Consider the following 19,411-nt stretch of genomic DNA (forward strand, 5'->3'; position numbering starts at 1 on the left):
AATCATTTTACCTACTGGGTCATCTCTCCAGCCCCTCTATTCTCATTATAATGAAATGAAAATTCCTTCCTAGGACTTATAAGCTATGTGATCTGGCTTTACCCCCGTATCCCCACTGTGTGCCAGTTTCTCTGACCACTGCTCATATTCCAGCCATCCTCGAATTATCATGTGAGCAGATCATGTCTAATCCTACCATAGAGCCCATACACTGAGAGTCCTCCTGCCTAACAGTCAACTCCAGATGACATGGCTCCTTCCCCTGGGCCATCTTGCCCTCAGAGATCCTAACATAAACTGTCATCATCAGCCCACCCATATCACATCAGTCTGCTCATCCGCCCCATCACTATCTAAAATCACCTTGTTGGCTTGTTTATTGATTAATTTATCATCCTCACTTCAGTGATTTGAACTTGTTCACCTCTGTATTGCTGGGGTCAAGAATACTGCTTTGCACTAAGTATAACATGTGTAACTAGTTGATAAATTTCTTTGATGTAGAAAAACTGAGCCCTAAAAATTTACTTTCATTAAAGAAAGTAAACTATATTCTCTTAGAAGATTGTTCTTAGTGAGGCAATAAGTCAAACTTACTGACATTTGGGGGATATTTTCTTTAAAAGTTTCCAGTATATCACTCACAATGGAAAATTTAGTCATCAAGAATACTATTGTTAGCTGGGTGTGGTGGCATACATCTTTAATCACAGTGCACAGGAGACAGAGGCAACTAGATCTGTGTGAGACTGAGGCCGGTCTAGTCTACATACTAAGTTTCAGGTCAGCTGTAGCTACAGGGAGACTCCGTCTCAACAAAACAAAACCAAAAAGAGTACTTTGTTGGGGCTTGTCACATGGTTCAGCACGTAAAGGAGCTTGTTGCCAAGCTTGAAGACATGAGGTAGATCCCAGGAACACATGTGACGGAAGTAGAGAATTGACTCTCACAAGTTGTCCCCTGACCTCCATCCACATGCACACGCACATACAGGCGCGCGCGTGCACGCACACACACACACACACACACACACACACACACACACACACAAAGTTCACTTAACCATCAAATATTTCTAGCCAATACCACGTAAAAGACAACCACAGAGCACCTGTCCTTAGGGTGATAACTATACAGGAGTATAGGAGAGGATGACACAGCAACAATTTGCTAGGGAAAACCAATTCAATGGTATACAGGTGGTACAGGGAAAAGACTAATATCCTGGGTAAGCATGCCAGTCAAAGATGAAGAGAAGGTCTTATAAGTGGAGAAGAGGGAAGAGGAAGAGCAGTAGTCTGCAGGGCTGACTGCCAGTGGATATTAGCAAGGAACCTAGGAGCATCAGAGAGAAGAGCACAGGGCTTAGAGGGCTCTGGACATATACCTGTCCACATAGCAAGTAGCAGAACAGACCATATATATCAGGCTAGTCTTGAACTCATGGCCTCAGCTTCCTCAGTGCTGAGACTACAAGCATGAGCCACCATGCCTAACTGAGGGAAAAGGAAAAAAGACAAGCTTGGATAATGTTGCTATGTTAAAGGGAACAGCTACTTTAGTAGAATTTCATCTCTATGGCACATGATGAGATAAATCATTTTGAAGACAAATGGAGAGGGAAGTTGCCAGGTCACCAGCTTTTAACACCTGGCTGAAACCACCAGCCACTGCCAAGCCTCAGGCTAGTCCTGCCCTCCACACCCCTGACCACAGTATAAAAACACCATGGTGCTAGGGACCAGGAACAGGTCCAGTATTGCCACCAGTCTGTCATTTGCTGGACAAGTCACCTTCCTCTCTCCTCACCTGAAAAATAATTTCAAGAGTGCATAAATGCCTTGAGTCCCTCCAAGCTCCATAGTAATGAATTGGGCACATCTGAGAAGGGCTCACCATCTTGCCACCAGCCATGAATATTAGAGGGTGAAAGAATGTCGATCACCTGGGCAACTTGTGAGTCTAGTGATGGCTTTAAACCACCTCAGTACCCTGAAAATGCTCCGTTATGGAAAAAATGTTAGCTCAGGCTGCTCCAGACTACTTTGAGTTAATGTTCCTGCAACAGCTTCTCTCTGCCTAGTGTAATGCCTAAGGATGCAGAGAGTCTAAATGGCAGAGGATAGTGGGGAAACATGAGGAACAGTGGGGAAACATGAGGAACTGTGGGGGTGGTAGATGGGTGGGGCATAAGAAATAAGAAAGAGGGACAAGAAGGTTCAGGGGTGTAATGGGCAGGCACCTATCAGAACTTCATTCAGTTGGAGTTATTTTTATCCCTAAGTTATCAGAAGGTTCAAGATAACAAAACTTTCAGCAATGACACACTGAAATGCAGCAAACAAATGTAAACACAGAAATTTAAAAGAATCAGCAATCATATGTCACAACAAATGAAGCTGTTCCTGGTAGCGCTGTGGAGGAGAACAAAGGAGCTGTGTTGAAAGGTCAGCACTGGTGGCCAGCTGATAGGTGACAGGACCTTCCTCAATTACAACCTCCCTTTGCCTTTGCAGGCCTTGTTTTTGCTGCCGGCATCTCTTAGGTAACAAGTATGTCACCAAGGCCACAGAGCCTCTGCTCAGGGAACTGTGCCGATGCTCTGTACTGTCACAGAGCTAGTGAAAAGCTGGCCTCTTTTATGCAGGCAAGCTCGTCTTTCAGGAAAGCAGAAGCTGAGAGGAATATTAACTTAAGTCTCCCCAGACAACTTACCAGTCACCAGATGGAAGTTGACCACACCTGACGGGCAGATTCCCAGATTTTAAAGCCTGTCCTTGGGAGATGTCTTGGAATGCGGATTTGTATTTCCTTAGTTCTCTGACCCGCATAAAGGGTCAGCCTACTCACCTCATTTCCTTTCCTACATTCTGTTTCTCAAAGTGAAATAAAGTGGAAAAGATATACTAGATAATCAGTCCCAGAGCTGCCAAAATGGCTCAGTGGGTAAAGGTGCTTGCCACCAAGCCTGATGACTTGAGTTTGATTCCCAGGACCCACAAGGTGAAAGGTGAGAACTGACTTCTGAAAGCTGTCCTCTGATCTCCACACCTGCACTGTGGCATGTACATCACACACAAATAAAGAAATACTAAATGTAATTTTAAAAAGCAAAAAAGTGAGTCTGGAATAGAAGAAAATGAAACAGCTGTCAACCATTCTATAGAAGCTGAACCCCATCTCCAGTTCCTTTTTTTTTTTTTTTTGGTCCTCACAAATGAAACCAGGAGAATGGCAACTCACAGCTAAGACTGACAGTGAATCAAGATTCTAAAATTATTTTCTTTCATCTGGAAGCACTTGATGAATATGAAGCACTCAGGAATCCCTGATCAAAGGAGCCAAGGAAGCCGATTTTCTTTCTCATTATCACTGCCTGCCTTTCCTGCTCTGGGGATAATGACAGAGCTGCCCTTTTGCCTCTCCAGGCCACTGCAGCTGATAACAGAGGCAGTGACTACCTACTATGAAGAGCAGCCTTGGTCACCAATGCCCCTGCCCACCTGTTAGTTCCCAGCTGTCTCCCCACTGTCTCCCTGGCAGGGTGCCAATTTGGACTGTCACATAATGGCCACCTGGCCTAGCATGCTACTTAATTAATCCAGGTGCCCAGTTCTTGGCAGTAGGCTGTGGGGAGACTTGGGCCAACTCCACAAGCCTGAAGACCCACTGATGGGGGCCTGCACTGACCCTCTAAGTTGGCGTGGGGGGCTTCTATGGGTCAGAGAACATACAGAGGTAAATGGTGACAGCTTAGGCGAGCCAAGCCTGAGAATCTGAAAGCAAGGTTTGATACTGAAAATGCCAATATCCTTTAGCAACTGCTGTGACAAGCTTTTAGAATTTTGATGAGGAAAAGTTCTTCAATAAGTATCATTTGGGAGATCTACCGTATTTCTCTCTTGAAACCACACTCATGAAATACATAAATTATTACAGAACATTTATAGAAATTATAGAACATTTAAGAATTATTTAAAACAATTTCATAACCATCTACACTAAGGTCATTTCTTTCCTTTTCCATCAAGTTTCTGATTTCCTCAAGAGTTTCATCCTATGCTGGTCACCAGAAAGAAGCCAGAGACCGCCAAAGACCAAAGATGGGTACGATCTTTATTTATTATTCTATTTTATGTATATGAGTGCATTACCTACATGTAAGTGCACCTGTGTTGTGCAATGCCGGAGGAGGTCAGAAGAGGGCTATGGATCCCCTGGAACTAGAGTTATAGACAGTTGTTAGCCATTTTTATTCCTAATAGGGCCATTGGTGGCCTGATGACCAGAGTTCAATCCCTGGGGCCCACATGGTGGAAGAAGAAAACCAATTCCTCCATGAGTTGCCCTCTGGTTTCCACACGAGTACTGTGGTAAAGCACACACATGTGCTAACACAGATAAATAAATGCAATAAAACCCAGACATTAAAAAAAAGAGTCCTTGTATAATCCAGTACCAGGCACAACAACAAGAAGGATAGTACAGAGTAATAAAATACTTAGAAATAGGTGAATATATATGTTAACGAGAAGGGATAATTAAGCATTCTGCTAGTACAGATTTGAAAAAGAAAAAAAATTCATCTTTATTTCCATGATTTTCCAATTTTGAAGCTTGTTATTACTGAAATTAAATACTTTTAGTACATATGCAGAATTATACAGACCCGACATGAGGGGAGGGGAAAGGAATAAAACTCATTTAGACTTCAATGAAAATGCAGAATTATAAACTCCTCCACCATACTGGCCACACCTCAAAATGCCCAACTACCACAAGTGGTTCTGGTAAGGCCAGCAAGAAGTCACATGAGGGAAATACTCATTCCTCTGACATATCTGCAAAGACCAGAATTCCATCTACAGTAAATATTTGTTGAAGGAATGAGTTCTCTGGCAGCTAAAGGGGCATTATCAATTAGCAGCCATATACTCCATCAGATCCCTTCATAGCCCTCTATGAAGGCTGCCGAGAGTGGCTGACAGGGCCCATGTACTCCATTATTAATGGGAACAACCGGAATTTATTTTTTTCCATCTCCCTATTTTTTTCACCTAAAACTGGATATTTCAGACAAATATTAGATCTGCAGGCCACATATAATCTAAGCATAACAATGGTTTTATAGCTGTCAAGACAGAACATCCAGGATTCATCCACAAACTAGATTTAAATGCCAACATCTGCATCAGTTTCACACTGTACTTGACAACACAGAATGTATGTCTGTGCAATTTCCCCACAAGTTCCCTACATATATGGCCAAATACACACATGACAGCACCTCAAATCCTTGGCTCCAAGGCAAAGTCCAGTCAGAATATAATACCTGGTTTCTATGACCACAGAGAACACAAAGGATGTACCTTCAGTGCCCACAGTATCCACTGTGGTCCATCTCCCTGAACGTAGTTGCCTCAAAGAGGCAGTCAATTCACAGTACAGGACATACAATGTAACTGGCTATCTTTGGGCATCGGTGTAACTGGGAGGCCCCATTCTTTCACTTGTGAGACCCTGTCCTCTCCAGGTGGTCACTTTAATCTGTGATATCTTAAAATTTTTTTCTTAGCATATATTAATTGTACAAAATAATGACTTCCATCATGCCATTTCATACATTCATGCGATGTACTCTGAACACATAATTACCCTCTCCTTAATCTGATGGCTTCTGTTCTAGTGCTGAGCCTCTGTAGCACCTACTTCTTTGAAAGCTTATTCTTGTCACCACTAAAAATCCAAAGCCCAATTATTCCCTGTACTGACTTGACCAGAGAAGAAAAACATTCTTCTGCTCTCTGGAAGCTCTACTCTATCTTTTAAAACAAGTCACTCCTAAATTACACAAACAAGGGCATACTGGAGAAAGCTGTTAACGATTTTCACTTACAACTCTTTTTCATTCTTTATGACAGGATCTTACCATGTAGCCCTGGATGGCTGGCCTCAAACTCTCTGCCTCTGTCTACCAAATACTGGGATTAAAGCTGTACACCTCCATGCCTGGCTCTTCTTTTTTTAAACTGAAATCCGAACTTGGGTCCTCTGGAAGAATAGCATGTGTTCTTAATTGCTAAGCATCTCTCCAGTCCTTCACTCATGACTCTTAAAGACTATTAGTAAATAACTTCCCTTGCCTATCACATGGTTCTTTAGGGAAAAGAGTGGCTGGGGACAGTCACAAAAGAAGCAGTCACCAGATCAGCATGGTCTCAAAGCATGGTTTTACAGTTTTGACCTGAGAACAGGATTGGAAAAACCTACTGAGGCTGAAATGTTTGAAATCTTTGCTTGCAGATTTTTGAGAGATTCATATTCTCTCAGTGAGACCTGAAAGAATCATGAGGTTTGGGGCTACAGAGATGACTCAGTGGTTAAGAGCACTCACTGCCAGAGTTTGGATCCCAGTACTCACATTGGGTGGCTCACAAAGGCCTGTAACTCCAGCTCCAAGGGATCAACACCTCCTTCTGGCCTCTGTGGGCACACACCCACAGAGATAGACATAAATAACATAAATCTTAAAAACAATCACCAGGTTTCTGATGGCTTAAGGGATGGGTCTCATAAAAGCACCATGCAGGTATACACACTCCTTATTCACCTGAATTTCAGGTTTTTACGCTGAAGCAAACATATCTTAATGCTATCACTTCCGTTTCCAGTCCTTTGTAAGGGAATGTATTCCTTGAAGCCTTTCTTCCTTAATAGCTCCCCAGAGTGAGTGAGAATAAATCTCTTACCATCCCATTCCTTCATAACACACCTTCAAAGCTTCCCTGGTAAGACACAGACTTTCTTGGCATTTACCGTCTAGGAACAGTAGCGGTTTCCACACAGCAGGAGGCTTGCACTAGATGTTTCCCGTCACTTTAGTTTATAGACTATTTATGCTACATGCTCACACAAAGCATTAAAAAATACAGTGCCCTTGTAAGGCAGAAATATTTGACTCTCCTCTCCTGGCTGCTACTTATATCACTTTGTGCTGCCCCAGGAAGAGAGGTAGAATAATCTGGAAAATGGCAGCTGGAATATGAGCTGTGCTATACCTTTACCAAGACTTCTAACTCTTGTCCCCACATCCTATCTGTAACTGATACTGCACTAACAATCCATAGCCTCCACAGTTTGCTCACTGAGCAATGAGGAAGGGACAGAGCCACAGAGGCCACCCCAAAATATTCTAAGGTGAGGGTGGTGTTTCCAGTAGACAAGCACAGACAATTAAGAATGGACAGTCTTCTTTTCTGTTCTCAAGCTGATGGAGAAAGTTAGGAACACATAAAACCTGGGAAATAACGGCCTGTGCAGATGGAGACACTTCTGGTAAAGAAAAGCAACAGCAGGCCAGATCAAAGGTCATGTGGGAGCTAAAATCAAGTTCAAGACGAGGGGCTGGAAAGAGGAGGTAGCTATTCGGTAAGGGGTAATATCAAAAGGTTGGGGAGCTAAAGAGAGAATGACAGGGGAGCCAGAGATACTAACAAGAGAATGCACATGATTCTGACACGTGATTTTTTATACTTCTCCTCTATCTGACCCCTCAAGACAGCAACTTTCTAGAAAACAGCCATGGCTGGACTTTGATCATGCTGAGGGAGCTACTCTACACACTTTCCAGTAGGAAATCCCTAGAAACCCCTTCCCACAGCATGCAACACAGAGCATGTAACTGTCCTTACCGGAAGGTGATTAAGAGGCACGTCCACTTGGCCCAGGAAGTCGTCTCGTGTCTGTAAAGAAAAACAGAGTTAATCCTGCCATCTGTTCCGATTGTCCATACTTCTTAAAAACTGTTTCATGAACAGAGAGACAGCAGTCTAGGACCCAGTGTGGAGAGGTGGGGGCAAAGGCCGACAGCCAAGATGAGGCACAAAGCAGTCACGGGGAGACCTGGGGGGCCAGCCTTCATATATGGTCTTCAAGTGTTTGACACTGGCTAGCGCCTACCCCTGAAAAGAAGGGCAAGGAATCCTCTCTTCAGATGGGAACATGTGGCCAGTCAGGGGAGAGGCATGTAAGGCCATTTAGGGTTTGGGGGCAGAGTCGTAACCAGCTTAAAAAGAAGGCAGGACAGAAATGTTGGGAACACTTTAACACATATTTATTGTGCTATAAATCCAAGAACTTTCTGAGAGTCTAAAGAAGTGAGTATGGCTTAGTTACTAATAAATCTTATAAACTGCAGATCATAAAAAGAAAAAAGAAAAGCTTTTTCTATCTAGTAAGTACACTACTGAATAATCCATGGTTGGGGAGGAAATCAACAATTTTGGACGTGTATTCCTTGCTCTCAGGCCATACCACAAGCATGATTCTGTAGGACTTAAATGGGACCCAGATGGCATTCATTACGAGATATTCATTGGTTCCTCTAAGACTTCCAGAATCACTAGAGAGTCAGAACTCAGGTTCAAGGGTCCCTGGGTGGACCACTGAGTGCCCAATAGCCATGCTCTTACCATATCCAGGGGTTACGGTGCTTGTGGCCTGGCCTCTGGCGTTCAGAGAACCTCAGACACAAACCAAAACATGACCTCTGCCTTCCCCATAGTGAAACACACAGTTGCTGCAACCACATGCAAATGCATGGACACTGGGAAGTCTTTTGCACAGAATCAAACCCTTCCCACAGCTAATAGAGGGAAAGTCAAAGAGAGGGCCTAGATCCCCATTCTGAATGCTGGGCTCTAATTTTTGCTCTGCTAGCTTACTGAGATTCAAAGATACTACTTTGCACAGGACCATCCCCACCTCTGTGACCCACATATGTAGTCATATATATTTGTGCACATATATTTGTCCTCTCTATGGCTGGTGTTCCAGAGCTGTATTGATGTCAGTTAACTGTACCATCAAGAAAGAAATAGAGATGTTGAATACAGGCCTTGAATGGTATGTGTGCTCAATAGGAGAAGCGTGGAGTTGCCATTTGTCCTCTTTCCTCTCCTCCCCCTCTCCTGCTGCTGATTGTGAAGGACTCAGTAAGTGATCCTTGAAAATTTCATGTCAGTGGTGGAGTGCTCTCCTGGCATGGCTGAAGCTTTGGGTTTACTTTCCAGCATGGGATATAAAATTAAGCCCTTAACTGGTGCACACCTTTAATCCCAGCACTCTGGAGGCAGAGGTGAATCTCTATGAGCTTGAGGCTAGCCTGGTCTACATAGTGAGTTCTAGGCCAGCTATGGCTACAGGGAGGCCCTGTTGCAAAAAAAAAAAAAACAACAACAAAATAAGCCAGGCGTGGCAGTGCACACATTTAGTCCCAGTACTCGGGAGGCAGAGGCAGGCAGATCTCTGTGAGTTCAAGGCCAGCCTGGTCTACATAGTGAGTTCCAGGCCAGCTGAGGCTATAGGGAGACCCCATCTCAAAAAGACCCCAAAGCTAAACCAAACCAAACCAAATCAAACCAAACCAAACCACACCACTGTAGTATTCAAAGCACCACTTAATAACCTGGTATAAAAAAGATTACTCATGAATCCTGAATCTTAATGCATTTTAGCAAAAATTCAGAAACTATCTATGTACTGGTATTGTTTAGCTGGGGAGACATTAGAGTTTCAAACCAACCACATGAATTCAGCTCTACTCAGATGCCAGAAGTCAGGTACCTAGCACTGACAACTACCACAGTGCTCACCTGACACAGGCTTTGTGACTGGCTGTGGCTAGGCCTGCAGCAAGTCGAGGAGGCAGGCATTTCTTGTGCCCACTTTAAAATATTTAATTTATTTACTTCTATTACTTTATATGTATGAATGTATCGCCTGCATGCATGTAAGTGTACTCATTTTGTGCAATGTCAGCAGAGGTCAGAAGAGGGTGTTGGATCCCCTGGAACTGGAGTTACAGATAGTTGTTAGCTGCCATGTGGGTGCTGAGATTTCAACCTGGGTCCTCTGCAAGAGCAGTCACTCTTAACCACTGAGCCATCTCTCCAGCCCCTACTGTGCCCACTTTAGATGTGTGCTTATGTGGTATATGACCTAACAAGGGTCTAGGCTCCTGCCTGGGAAGGCTGGTGCCTGAGCCCATCCTAAACCCATACTCTATGCATCTCAGTCAGTGGTGGAAAGCAAGACAGGTGCACTAACTCTGGGTTCCTCTTTGGATGCTGGCTCTCAGTGGTGCTAAGGGGAGACACTCATGACAACACAGTCTGATATAACTTTAGGGGCCTCTGTTAAAGTGCTCATTGGGCACGTCACTTTTCATACTATCTCCTCCTCCAGCAGCTGCTTCCAGAAAATGAAAGTTGACTGAATCCCCTGAGATATGCTGCTCTGAGAAACTTTTTCCAAAGTGATCAAGTTTCCTCCTTACATTGAAACAACAATTTCCAAAACACCCAAAGATAAAGGAGCCTCATCACTGAAAGAAACTAAAGGCTCTAATTATGTCACATGAAAAGAGCTGAAAAAAAATTAATATTTAAACAAAATGGAGATGAAGTCCAAGAGAGCACATGGTCAGAATAAATGAATTTAACCAATATTTCATCAGTCAACAGAGGATGTGTTTGGCTGAGAAATTTAGGTTACAAAACATCCCCAAGTCAAAGAAAGTTTAAGCTATAGGATATTTGAGTTAAGGGCATAGTTTTATTTCCTACGCAAGGACAATGTACGTGCTTAGTGTACATGCCAGTGAGATTTTACACTATAGCTTCCAGAGCAGGTCATGTAAGATGAAATGAAAAACTATATTCCCTTATCAGTGCAATAAAAGTGAAATAAATGCATAAATCTTAGTGTTTACTCACCAACTACTTCTTACTACATTCAGGACTACCCTTCCTCATCTATTCATTCATTCATCCATCCATCCATCCATCCATCCATACATACATACATACATCCATACATACATCCATAATTCATTCAGTCACTCATTTTGCCTCCTGCTCCCTTTGCTTTTTTCAAGAATCAGGTGTCGCTCATGCAGCTCAGGTTAGTCTTCAACTTGAGATCTTCCTGCCTTAGCCTCTTACGAGGTTTGACTACAAGTGTGCACACTACAGCCAGTTTGCCTTTCCCTTTCAAAGCAATGGGGACAAGAGTGCACTGCATTCATGTGGTGATACGCTTCCATGGTTTGTGAATGACAACAGGGCCCAATGCCTCGGGACTGAAACCACAGCTTCAATGAAACACTACTGTAGCTCCACAGTCCTTGTGTGCATAGCACAGAAGTGAACACTACTGTGCTAACTACTGTTCTCAAACTACATGAGACTTAGTCTCTTAAGAAACCTGCCCAATCAAAGGAACACACGAGCCCCTGATCCTTGGGTTAGAACTGTACTCGAAGGGCAGGATCTAAACCTCAGTATACTTCCACCTTTCCAGACTGAGGCAATGTGAACTTGGCCTATAGAAACTGAGGGGTGAGGAAGGGGACTGTTGGGGAATAAAAGCAATCAGAATTCAACAAAGGTGGGTGCTCAAGGGCTACACTGAATCCATAAAGCAAAGCATATAACAAAGGATTGGCAATTATTGGGGGAAATAACCCACACAATACTGCAGGTATGTATGCAGGCAGTGTTTTTTAAACTGTGAGTTGCAACCTCACAGGTTATAAGGTGGTTATAATCAGAAAGCTTTTTTATTTTCCCTTCTGGTACTGGGAATCGAATCCAAGACTTCATGCATACTTCACAAGTACTCTGAGTTCCATTATGGCTCCTATTTAAAATTTATAACAGAAAATATCAGTGCCTCACACAAAATACAAGTACTGTTTTGAGAAACTCCTTTCAGTTACATATGTAAGTAAATCTGTGGGCTAAGTTGTGAACAAGATGAGTTTATTGGGGTTAAGGAGATGGCTCAGTGAGTAAAGATGCTTTCTTTGTTTAAAAATTTTATATGTATGAGTGTTTTGCCTGCATGTATGTAAGTGCACCCCTATCATGCAGTGCCTGTGGAGGACAGAAGAGAGAGTGTTGGATCATTTGGAAATGGAGTTATAGGTGGCTGTTAGTCACCATGTGGGTGCTGGGAATCAAACCTGGATCCTCTGAAGAGCAGTTAGTGCTCTTAACTGCTGAGCCATCTCTCCAGCCCCATAAAGGTGCTTTCTGTGCGAGCATGAAGAGCTGAGTTTAGATCACACCCATATAAAAAGCTGGTAGGGAGATGTGTGACTGTAATCCCAGTATTGGGAGGTAGAGACAGGAGCCCTGGCTTTCTGGCCAGTTAGCCTAGTTAATCGGTGAGGAACGCACTCAGTATTGAACTCTGGCCTACATATGTGTTGGAATATACACACACGCCACCACCACCACCACTACCACCACCACCACCAAAACACCTAGTTTCCTTTTGTGTGCCACCAAAAGGAAAGTTTTGAATGCTATTTAACTACAGAAAATGAAAACCATCCAATGTTACCTCCTGTTGAAGTTTTATCCTGGGAATCTCTTAAGTAATAACTTCTAAGATTAGAATTTCTTCCACAAATGGAAGTAAATGGAATTTCCAGTGTAAACTAGGGAATTAGAATTTTTTAAAAATTTATTATTTTTATTTTATGTGTATGTGTGTATTGTTTGCATGTAGGTAAGTACACCCGTGTCATGCAATGCCCGCGGAGGTCAGAAGGGGCGGTCAGATCCCCTGGGACTGGAGTTACGGACAGTTGTTAGCTGCCATATGGGTGCTGGGATTCAAACCGAGGTCTTCTACAAGAACAACCAGCGTTCTTAACTGCTGAGCCATCTCCCCAGCCCCAAGAATCAGAATTTAAGAACTAAGACAGAACATGGTTGAATGTCACAAATGGAGATAAACAGCACAAAGGATCTCACACAGGAAGGGTGGGTATCTAAGGGTGCTGTATCCATAGGCAAGGCATATCAAAAAGGACAGTCAATTCTTGGAGGAATGACCCCACATAGCACTGTAGCTGTGTATCTCGGCAGTGTTTTTCAACCTGTGAGTTGAAAAATGACCTCTGTTCACCCACTCATCACAGCCTCTGTGCCTTACTGCCTCCCTCCACAGCCCGGCACCTCAGTGATGGCACAGGGGGCAGGAGACAGTTTTATTTTTGGAGCCAGTTCGGAAGCATGCACACAAAGCTATGTAAAGAATGAATGGCTTGAGTAACTTTCACAGAAGCCTTTTAGATCAAATGTCACAAACACAGTGACTCTTCCACAGCTTAGTATCTGGGCAGCCACCTGAATGTCATGATGAATTCCTTCTTAGACCCTGTCTCATTCCTCAGTAAGGCATGACGCCGGCTTTGTCATCACGGACAAAAGGAAAGATGTGTGTTCTCCTTTCACTTGTCAGGCACATCAGCTTCTATCACGTACACAGGAGAGGGCTGTGGCTGAAAGATGCCAAGAGTGACTGGTCTCCACCCACAGCCTGCATAGCCCGAGCCCCTGATTTCCTTCTGCCCACATCCCACCAGCCCCTGCAGCACCTCTGCCTACAGCTGCACTGCATGAGCCTTTGCCTACACACTGTATTCTATGAGCCCCTGCTGTACCTCTTCCCAGAGCCTCACTGCACAGGCCCTGCTGCATCTCCACCATAGCCCATACTACATGAGCCCCACTCCACCTGCACCTGTAACCCGTGAACCCTCACTGTACCTCCACCCACAGCATATACTGCAAAGCCTTGCTATACCTCTGCCCGCAGAATGCAGTGCATAAGCCCCCCTTCACTTCCATCCACATTGGACAAGCCCCACTCCACTGCCACACGATCCTAGAGCCTGCTCTGTACAAGATCCCCTTCACCTCTGCCCATACCCCACACTGCATGAGCCCCTGCTGCACCTCCAGTATAGCATCCACTGAATGACTGCTGCCACATTCCACATTGCAAGGGCTCCCCCCTTCACTCTGCCCACATCCCATATTTTACCACCTGAAGCCTCTGGCTTCAAGGTGAAATGCTTCAAAATGTCAGGGAGGTTATCTTAATGCAGTAATAGTCATGTGGCATTCCACTAAAAACAAAGAAAACATGTCATGGGGAAACATTATCTGAATGCATGTGCCCTTATAAACAGTAAGGTGTGTCCTAGAGACACTGTTTTTTTTAAAATATTTTATTTATTATTTTTATTTTATGTGTATGAGTGTATTGCCTGCATGTATGTGAATGTACCCGTGTCCTGCAATACTGCAGAGGTCAGAAGAGGGCTTCGTATTCCCCTGGAACTGGAGTTAAGGCCTCCATGTGGGTGCTGGGAATTGAACCCGGGTCCTCTGCAAGAGCAGTCGGTGCTCTCAACCGCTGAGCCATCTCTCCAGCCCTGGTTCTTATTTGTAACAACAAACTAGGCCTCCATGTCAACACAATCACAGGACCTGAACAGGCCCCAGTAAAACACGCTGGGAGGAGGCACAGCTACACCACACCAGCTCTATTGCCATTAGGAAGAGCAGCTATTTTAAGGAATGCTTTTCTTGAAAACACAAACAGACGGCATGGAGAGGTGGATGGATCAAGGAACAACTGTGCCAGCAGACTTGAGCAGCCCTGCCATTGCCGTCTGGATATGGTCCAGGGACATAACTGCGCTAGTACAAACTCGGCCTTCACGGGCCAAATGGGGTCCCAGTTGCTCCATGTGCCCAGCTATGACACCAGGGAAGAGATATGCCTAAAGTTCTCCCTCCTCTGGGTAGTTAGAGACAAGTGGAGAGCATTCACTCTTCCCCCAGTTACAAGCACATTCCAGGTGCAGGGCCAGAGGGCCATAGGAACTGCAGTTTTTACAACAGAAACATTCAATTATCAGAATTTAACACGCAGTAAACCAGAGGGGCATGAAAGCCTGGAGCTCTGGGAACCAGGCCCCGGATGTGAACAGTACTTCCGAGCTCAGTGCATCTCCTCAATGACCCTTCCAGGCAGAGGTCTGCTGAAGAAAGACACACTTCTCAGCACATCTCAAGCTGGACACCCCACAGGTCCAGTGCTCAACAGCCATGGTGGTGAGGGGCTCTGTAGTTCTGTGTCCAGCCCCACACAACCTGGAGCTGCTCGGTAACAGGATGAGTGGACTGCTGCAGGAATCCCAGGAACACCTCCTCCCGTAGGTCAAGGCCTGGATGACCATAGGGAGGCCTGACAGGAGGACTAACAATGAGCTGTAGTGGAAATGTTAGGCCAAAGCTGTGAGGTGCCAAAGAGAAAGGTTGCAGGGGAGTGGGCAGAAGGCCTGGACTACTGCTGGCTGGAGGGAAGAGAGGCTGGGTCTTTGTCCTAGTTTCATTTCTGTTGCTGTGATAAAAATGTCCTGACCAAAAACACTTTTAGGAGAGAAGAGGGTTACTTCAGCTTCCAATTCCAGGTGAGAGTCCATTATTGCACAGAAGTCAAGACAGCAACTTAAAGCACCACATCCACAGTCAAGAGTAGAGGGGTATAAATGCATGGATCCCTGCTCGCTTGCTCTCAGCTAGCTTTCTCTTCTAACGTTCAGCACTCTTTGCCCAGGGAATGGTGCTGCCCACAATGGGCTGGGTCTTCCTATATCAATTAACAATCAAGATACTCCATCCCCAGACACTCCCACAAGCCAACCTTATCTAGATAATTTCTCATCAAGATACTCTTCCAAGGTGATTCTAGGTTGTGTCAAATTGTGAGTTGAACCAACCAATATAGCCTCTAAGGCCCCATGTATCTGGCTTATGTGGGAGAAGACACTCAAGGGCACCACATAATGGAAGACTGGCAAGGACAGAATGTTAGGAAGGTGGCCTGGTGGCAAGAGTGCTGAGGAGAGTGTGAGGTCATCCAGCTATGTGGCCAAGAGGCTCCAGTCTCCCCTGAAAAAGAAAGCTTGGCATGTATCCACAGGAGTTCTACTCCTGGGCTCTCTGCAAGGTGAAGCAGGCTGCAAGGTCTCAGCCTGGTCCCCACTCGTGAATACCCTCTGTGACCAATGTTCCCAACTCCACACTGGCATACAGCAAAAATGGAAGAGGGAGAAGCCCAAATCAGAGGAAAGTGCCACATTGTCTTTGCCCCCAAGTACCCGAGAGTCCGCCAGAGGCACTGCCAACTACCCATCTAGGCTGTGGGGCTGCTGGGGGTGGGGGTGCCCTGAAAGTCCTCACCCTTCCTTTTTCATCTGTCAAGAAAAATCTTCCCCTCAGTCCTAGACCAAGGAGAGCTAACTGTAATCTACCGCGTGCATCTTCAGAGGGACGAGGCCACTGTCACCTGGTTTCACAGTTAATTGGCACCTTTGCTTCTCAGTGATCCAGAGGCACAAGTTTCTGGGCAAAGGCCACCAGCATTTTCATATAAAGTTAATTACTGTCATTGTCTCACTCAGGTCCTTCTCCAGTGCCACCTTGTGAAAGGTTAAATTTGTTGAGTTCCCCCCACCCAAGTAAATGAATATAATCTGCCAAAAACAAGGTGAACATTCTCAAACACTCTACTTGGGACAAAATATACTCATCTGATGCTGAACTTTGAAGTTGTAATTTAAATGAAAATGTGTTCCTGGATTCACTTAAGGACAACATTTGTCTAATTTCAAGCTCCTAGTTTTAAGGTACATTTTTTTCTTCATTGCTCAAGAATTTAAGATAATTTTCTCAAGATAGCTGTCTCATTTCCTCCTTGGAGAAGTTTTGGTTTTGATAAAAAATGTATTTATGGGCCAGGTATGATAGTGAATGCCTTTAATCTCAGCGTTTGGCAGGCAGAGGCAGGTGGATCTCTGTGAGATTGAGGCCAGCCTGGTCTACATAGCAAGTTCCAGGTCAGCTGGAGCTACAGGGAGACCCTGTCTCAAAACAAAACAAAACAACAAAAATTTATATTTATGCACGTGTATGTGTGTGTGCTTCTGAGTATATGTTGTGTGTGTGCAGATGCCCACAGAAGCCTGAAGGTATTGGATTCCCCTGGAGCTCAAGTTACAGGTGGTTGTGACTGCCTGACATGGATGCTAGGAAGTGAACTCTGGTCCTTTGGAAGAGCAGTATGAGCTCTTAACAGTTGAGCTATCTCTTCAATCCACTCTGGGAGAAGTTTAAAAATCAAATTTAACCAATTTTAATACTCTTAAAAAAATCACTTCTGGGTCCTATATAGCTTCTCTTCAGTACCAAAGAATAGATATTAATTACCTGAAGTAATTAATGACAGACCAGTGCAGTCTCAGGAAACAAAATGGACAAAGGGGAAAAGTGAATACAAGTGTACCATGGGTTTAATAACCTCTTTTTTTTTTTTTTTTTTTTTTTTGGCAGGGTCTCACTATGTAGCTCTGGCTGGCCTGGAACTCACCATATAGACCAGGTTGGCCTAAAACTCATAGAGAGTCTCCTGTCCCTGCCTCTCAAGTGCTGGGACTAAAGGTGTGTACCACACCATGCCCGGCTTCAATATCATTTTTATATTCTGACTTCATTGGTATGCTTGATGCTAAAACCTCTGCCTGACAAGTCTGAGCACGCAAAATAAGCAGTCCACCTAGTTTCCTGACTGGCCAACATTTTGGTATGTGGAGAACTGCAAGCCAGCAACAGCATATTACATGATAATGTAGGTACAGGGTATGTTCATCCTTGGACATTTAATGACCAAGGATGCTGAACTAGAATCATAGGAGTTTACGCAAGGATGCTAACTCATTTTTCCTCAGGGATCCATGAAACAAGCTTTGTAATGTGTGCTCTGGCATCCTACGTAGATCCTTCTGGGTCTCTCTTCTCCATGTTTTGACTGTAATCACATCTCCTGCTAGTAGACTCTATCAATGTGCTGGGGAGAAGCTCCAGCTGAGCTCTTGGGAGAGCCTCAAGACTTCAAGGAATGTAAGCTCACATGTAGGTCCTTCTTCCCATGGGCCAGGCACTGTCAGGAAGAGGGTAAGAAACCTTCCTCAGGCCACAGAGCATCCATCTTGAGGGTGTACCAGAGCCTTCATGTAAACCCAAGCAGCTCCCCTCCTTAGGAAATCCTGGTTTGCTATGCTGCAGAAACCGTTCCATGGGCCTCACAGTTATACCTACACCAGGGCTGCCATCTCTAAAGGAGTGGAATTTAACAGTATTTGCCATGGCATATTCCTGAGGATGGCCTTTCTCTTCATTTACATTACCACATAATTGTGAAATGAGTAAAGTATAAGCTTGAAAAGGGAATGGAACTGAACACTTTTACATTATTTTTCCACCCCCACCTTTGCAAGCAGAGTTCTTCCAACAGGAACATGCACACCCTGGGGACATGCAGAGATTTCCCAGGGTGCTTGGCTAAGGATATTTTTAAACAAATCATCTGGATCCTTCCAAGTGTCTGCTGCATGGTGCATCTCCCTTCCATCTCCTCTTTCTAAATGACGGCCATGTTTCTCAGGCTTTCCAAAGGCAACCTTCTTATTCTTCCTGACTTTTGCCACCATCCATTTTACCCCTAAGCTAAAATGAAGGGGCAACTGGAGAACAGATGGTTCTTGAGCGAGCAAATGAAGCTAAGAGGATGCAAAGGAGAGACCTCTGTCTTTCCTTGGTGACAGTTTCATGGGACAGTAATATCTTGCATATCTGCCACCTATCCATTCATCTACCCATCAGTCCATCCATCCATGCAGCTATCTAACTGATAAAAAGGTAAAAGATGAAGTCGGGTATTTTCTGGCAGAAAATAAGCCCAATATGGCGGATTACTTTAGCAACAAAGACTGGCTTTGCTAATTCAATTTATGGTAGAAATGTTCTTTAAGATGAGCTATATCTGCAGCCATAAAACCAAATTATCCAACATACTAGATACTTTCTGAAATATGTCTCAAGTACACAAGCAATATTCAATACATCATTTGCAACCATTGGACTAATAATTTATTCAACTACTGATAAATTACAGGTGTCAACTTAAAAATGTGTAATAAGCAGTTTTTCAAAATTATTTATGAGGTCCACCAAGCAAAAATATTTGTTTAAGATCATACAATCGATCATAAAGTCAGGTCATTAACTAGGTAATTGAAAAGTTTCCCTCAAAACTCATTAAATATTTAAAACTTCCTTTTCCTTGGGCAGGAAAAGAAAAATGGAAAACAGAAATTCCTCCTTTCCATACATAATGTTAATGGGATAGAGATTAGAATAGAAGCCTCAAAGCTTTGTGGGGGAAAAAAATCACAATTTAAAATGTAACTTGGGGTGGGGTGCTGCTTTTTTGAGACAAGTTCTCATTAGTAGCCCTGTCTGGCCTGGAGCTTGCTCTGTGGACCAGACAGGCCCCGAGCTCACAGAGATCTGCCTGTCTCTACCTCCTGAGTGCTGGGATTAAAGGTGTGTGTTATCATACTCAGTCCTTGACAATGTATCTTGAGAAAAAAAAAAAAAAAAAAAAAAAAACCACCGAAACTCAGGATTTCTAAGGATCTGGAAA

General features: G+C 44.1%; 1 protein-coding gene across 6 annotated transcripts in view; it reads right to left on the reverse strand.

Annotated features, from left to right (window-relative positions):
- The window catches only part of Nedd4l (NEDD4 like E3 ubiquitin protein ligase), a 364,487-nt gene that overhangs the window by 76,470 nt on the left and 268,606 nt on the right, over positions 1–19,411 (reverse strand). For all 6 annotated transcript variants that reach the window (XM_008855365.3, XM_008855364.3, XM_029557321.1 and 3 more), the window contains one exon: positions 7,693–7,743. In XM_008855365.3, coding sequence (XP_008853587.1) covers positions 7,693–7,743 — 51 coding nt within the window. The remainder of the gene's footprint in view (positions 1–7,692; positions 7,744–19,411) is intronic.

Source organism: Nannospalax galili, unplaced genomic scaffold, assembly GCF_000622305.1.
Source record: "Nannospalax galili isolate Female #2095 unplaced genomic scaffold, S.galili_v1.0 scaffold567, whole genome shotgun sequence".
Lineage (NCBI taxonomy): Eukaryota > Metazoa > Chordata > Mammalia > Rodentia > Spalacidae > Nannospalax > Nannospalax galili.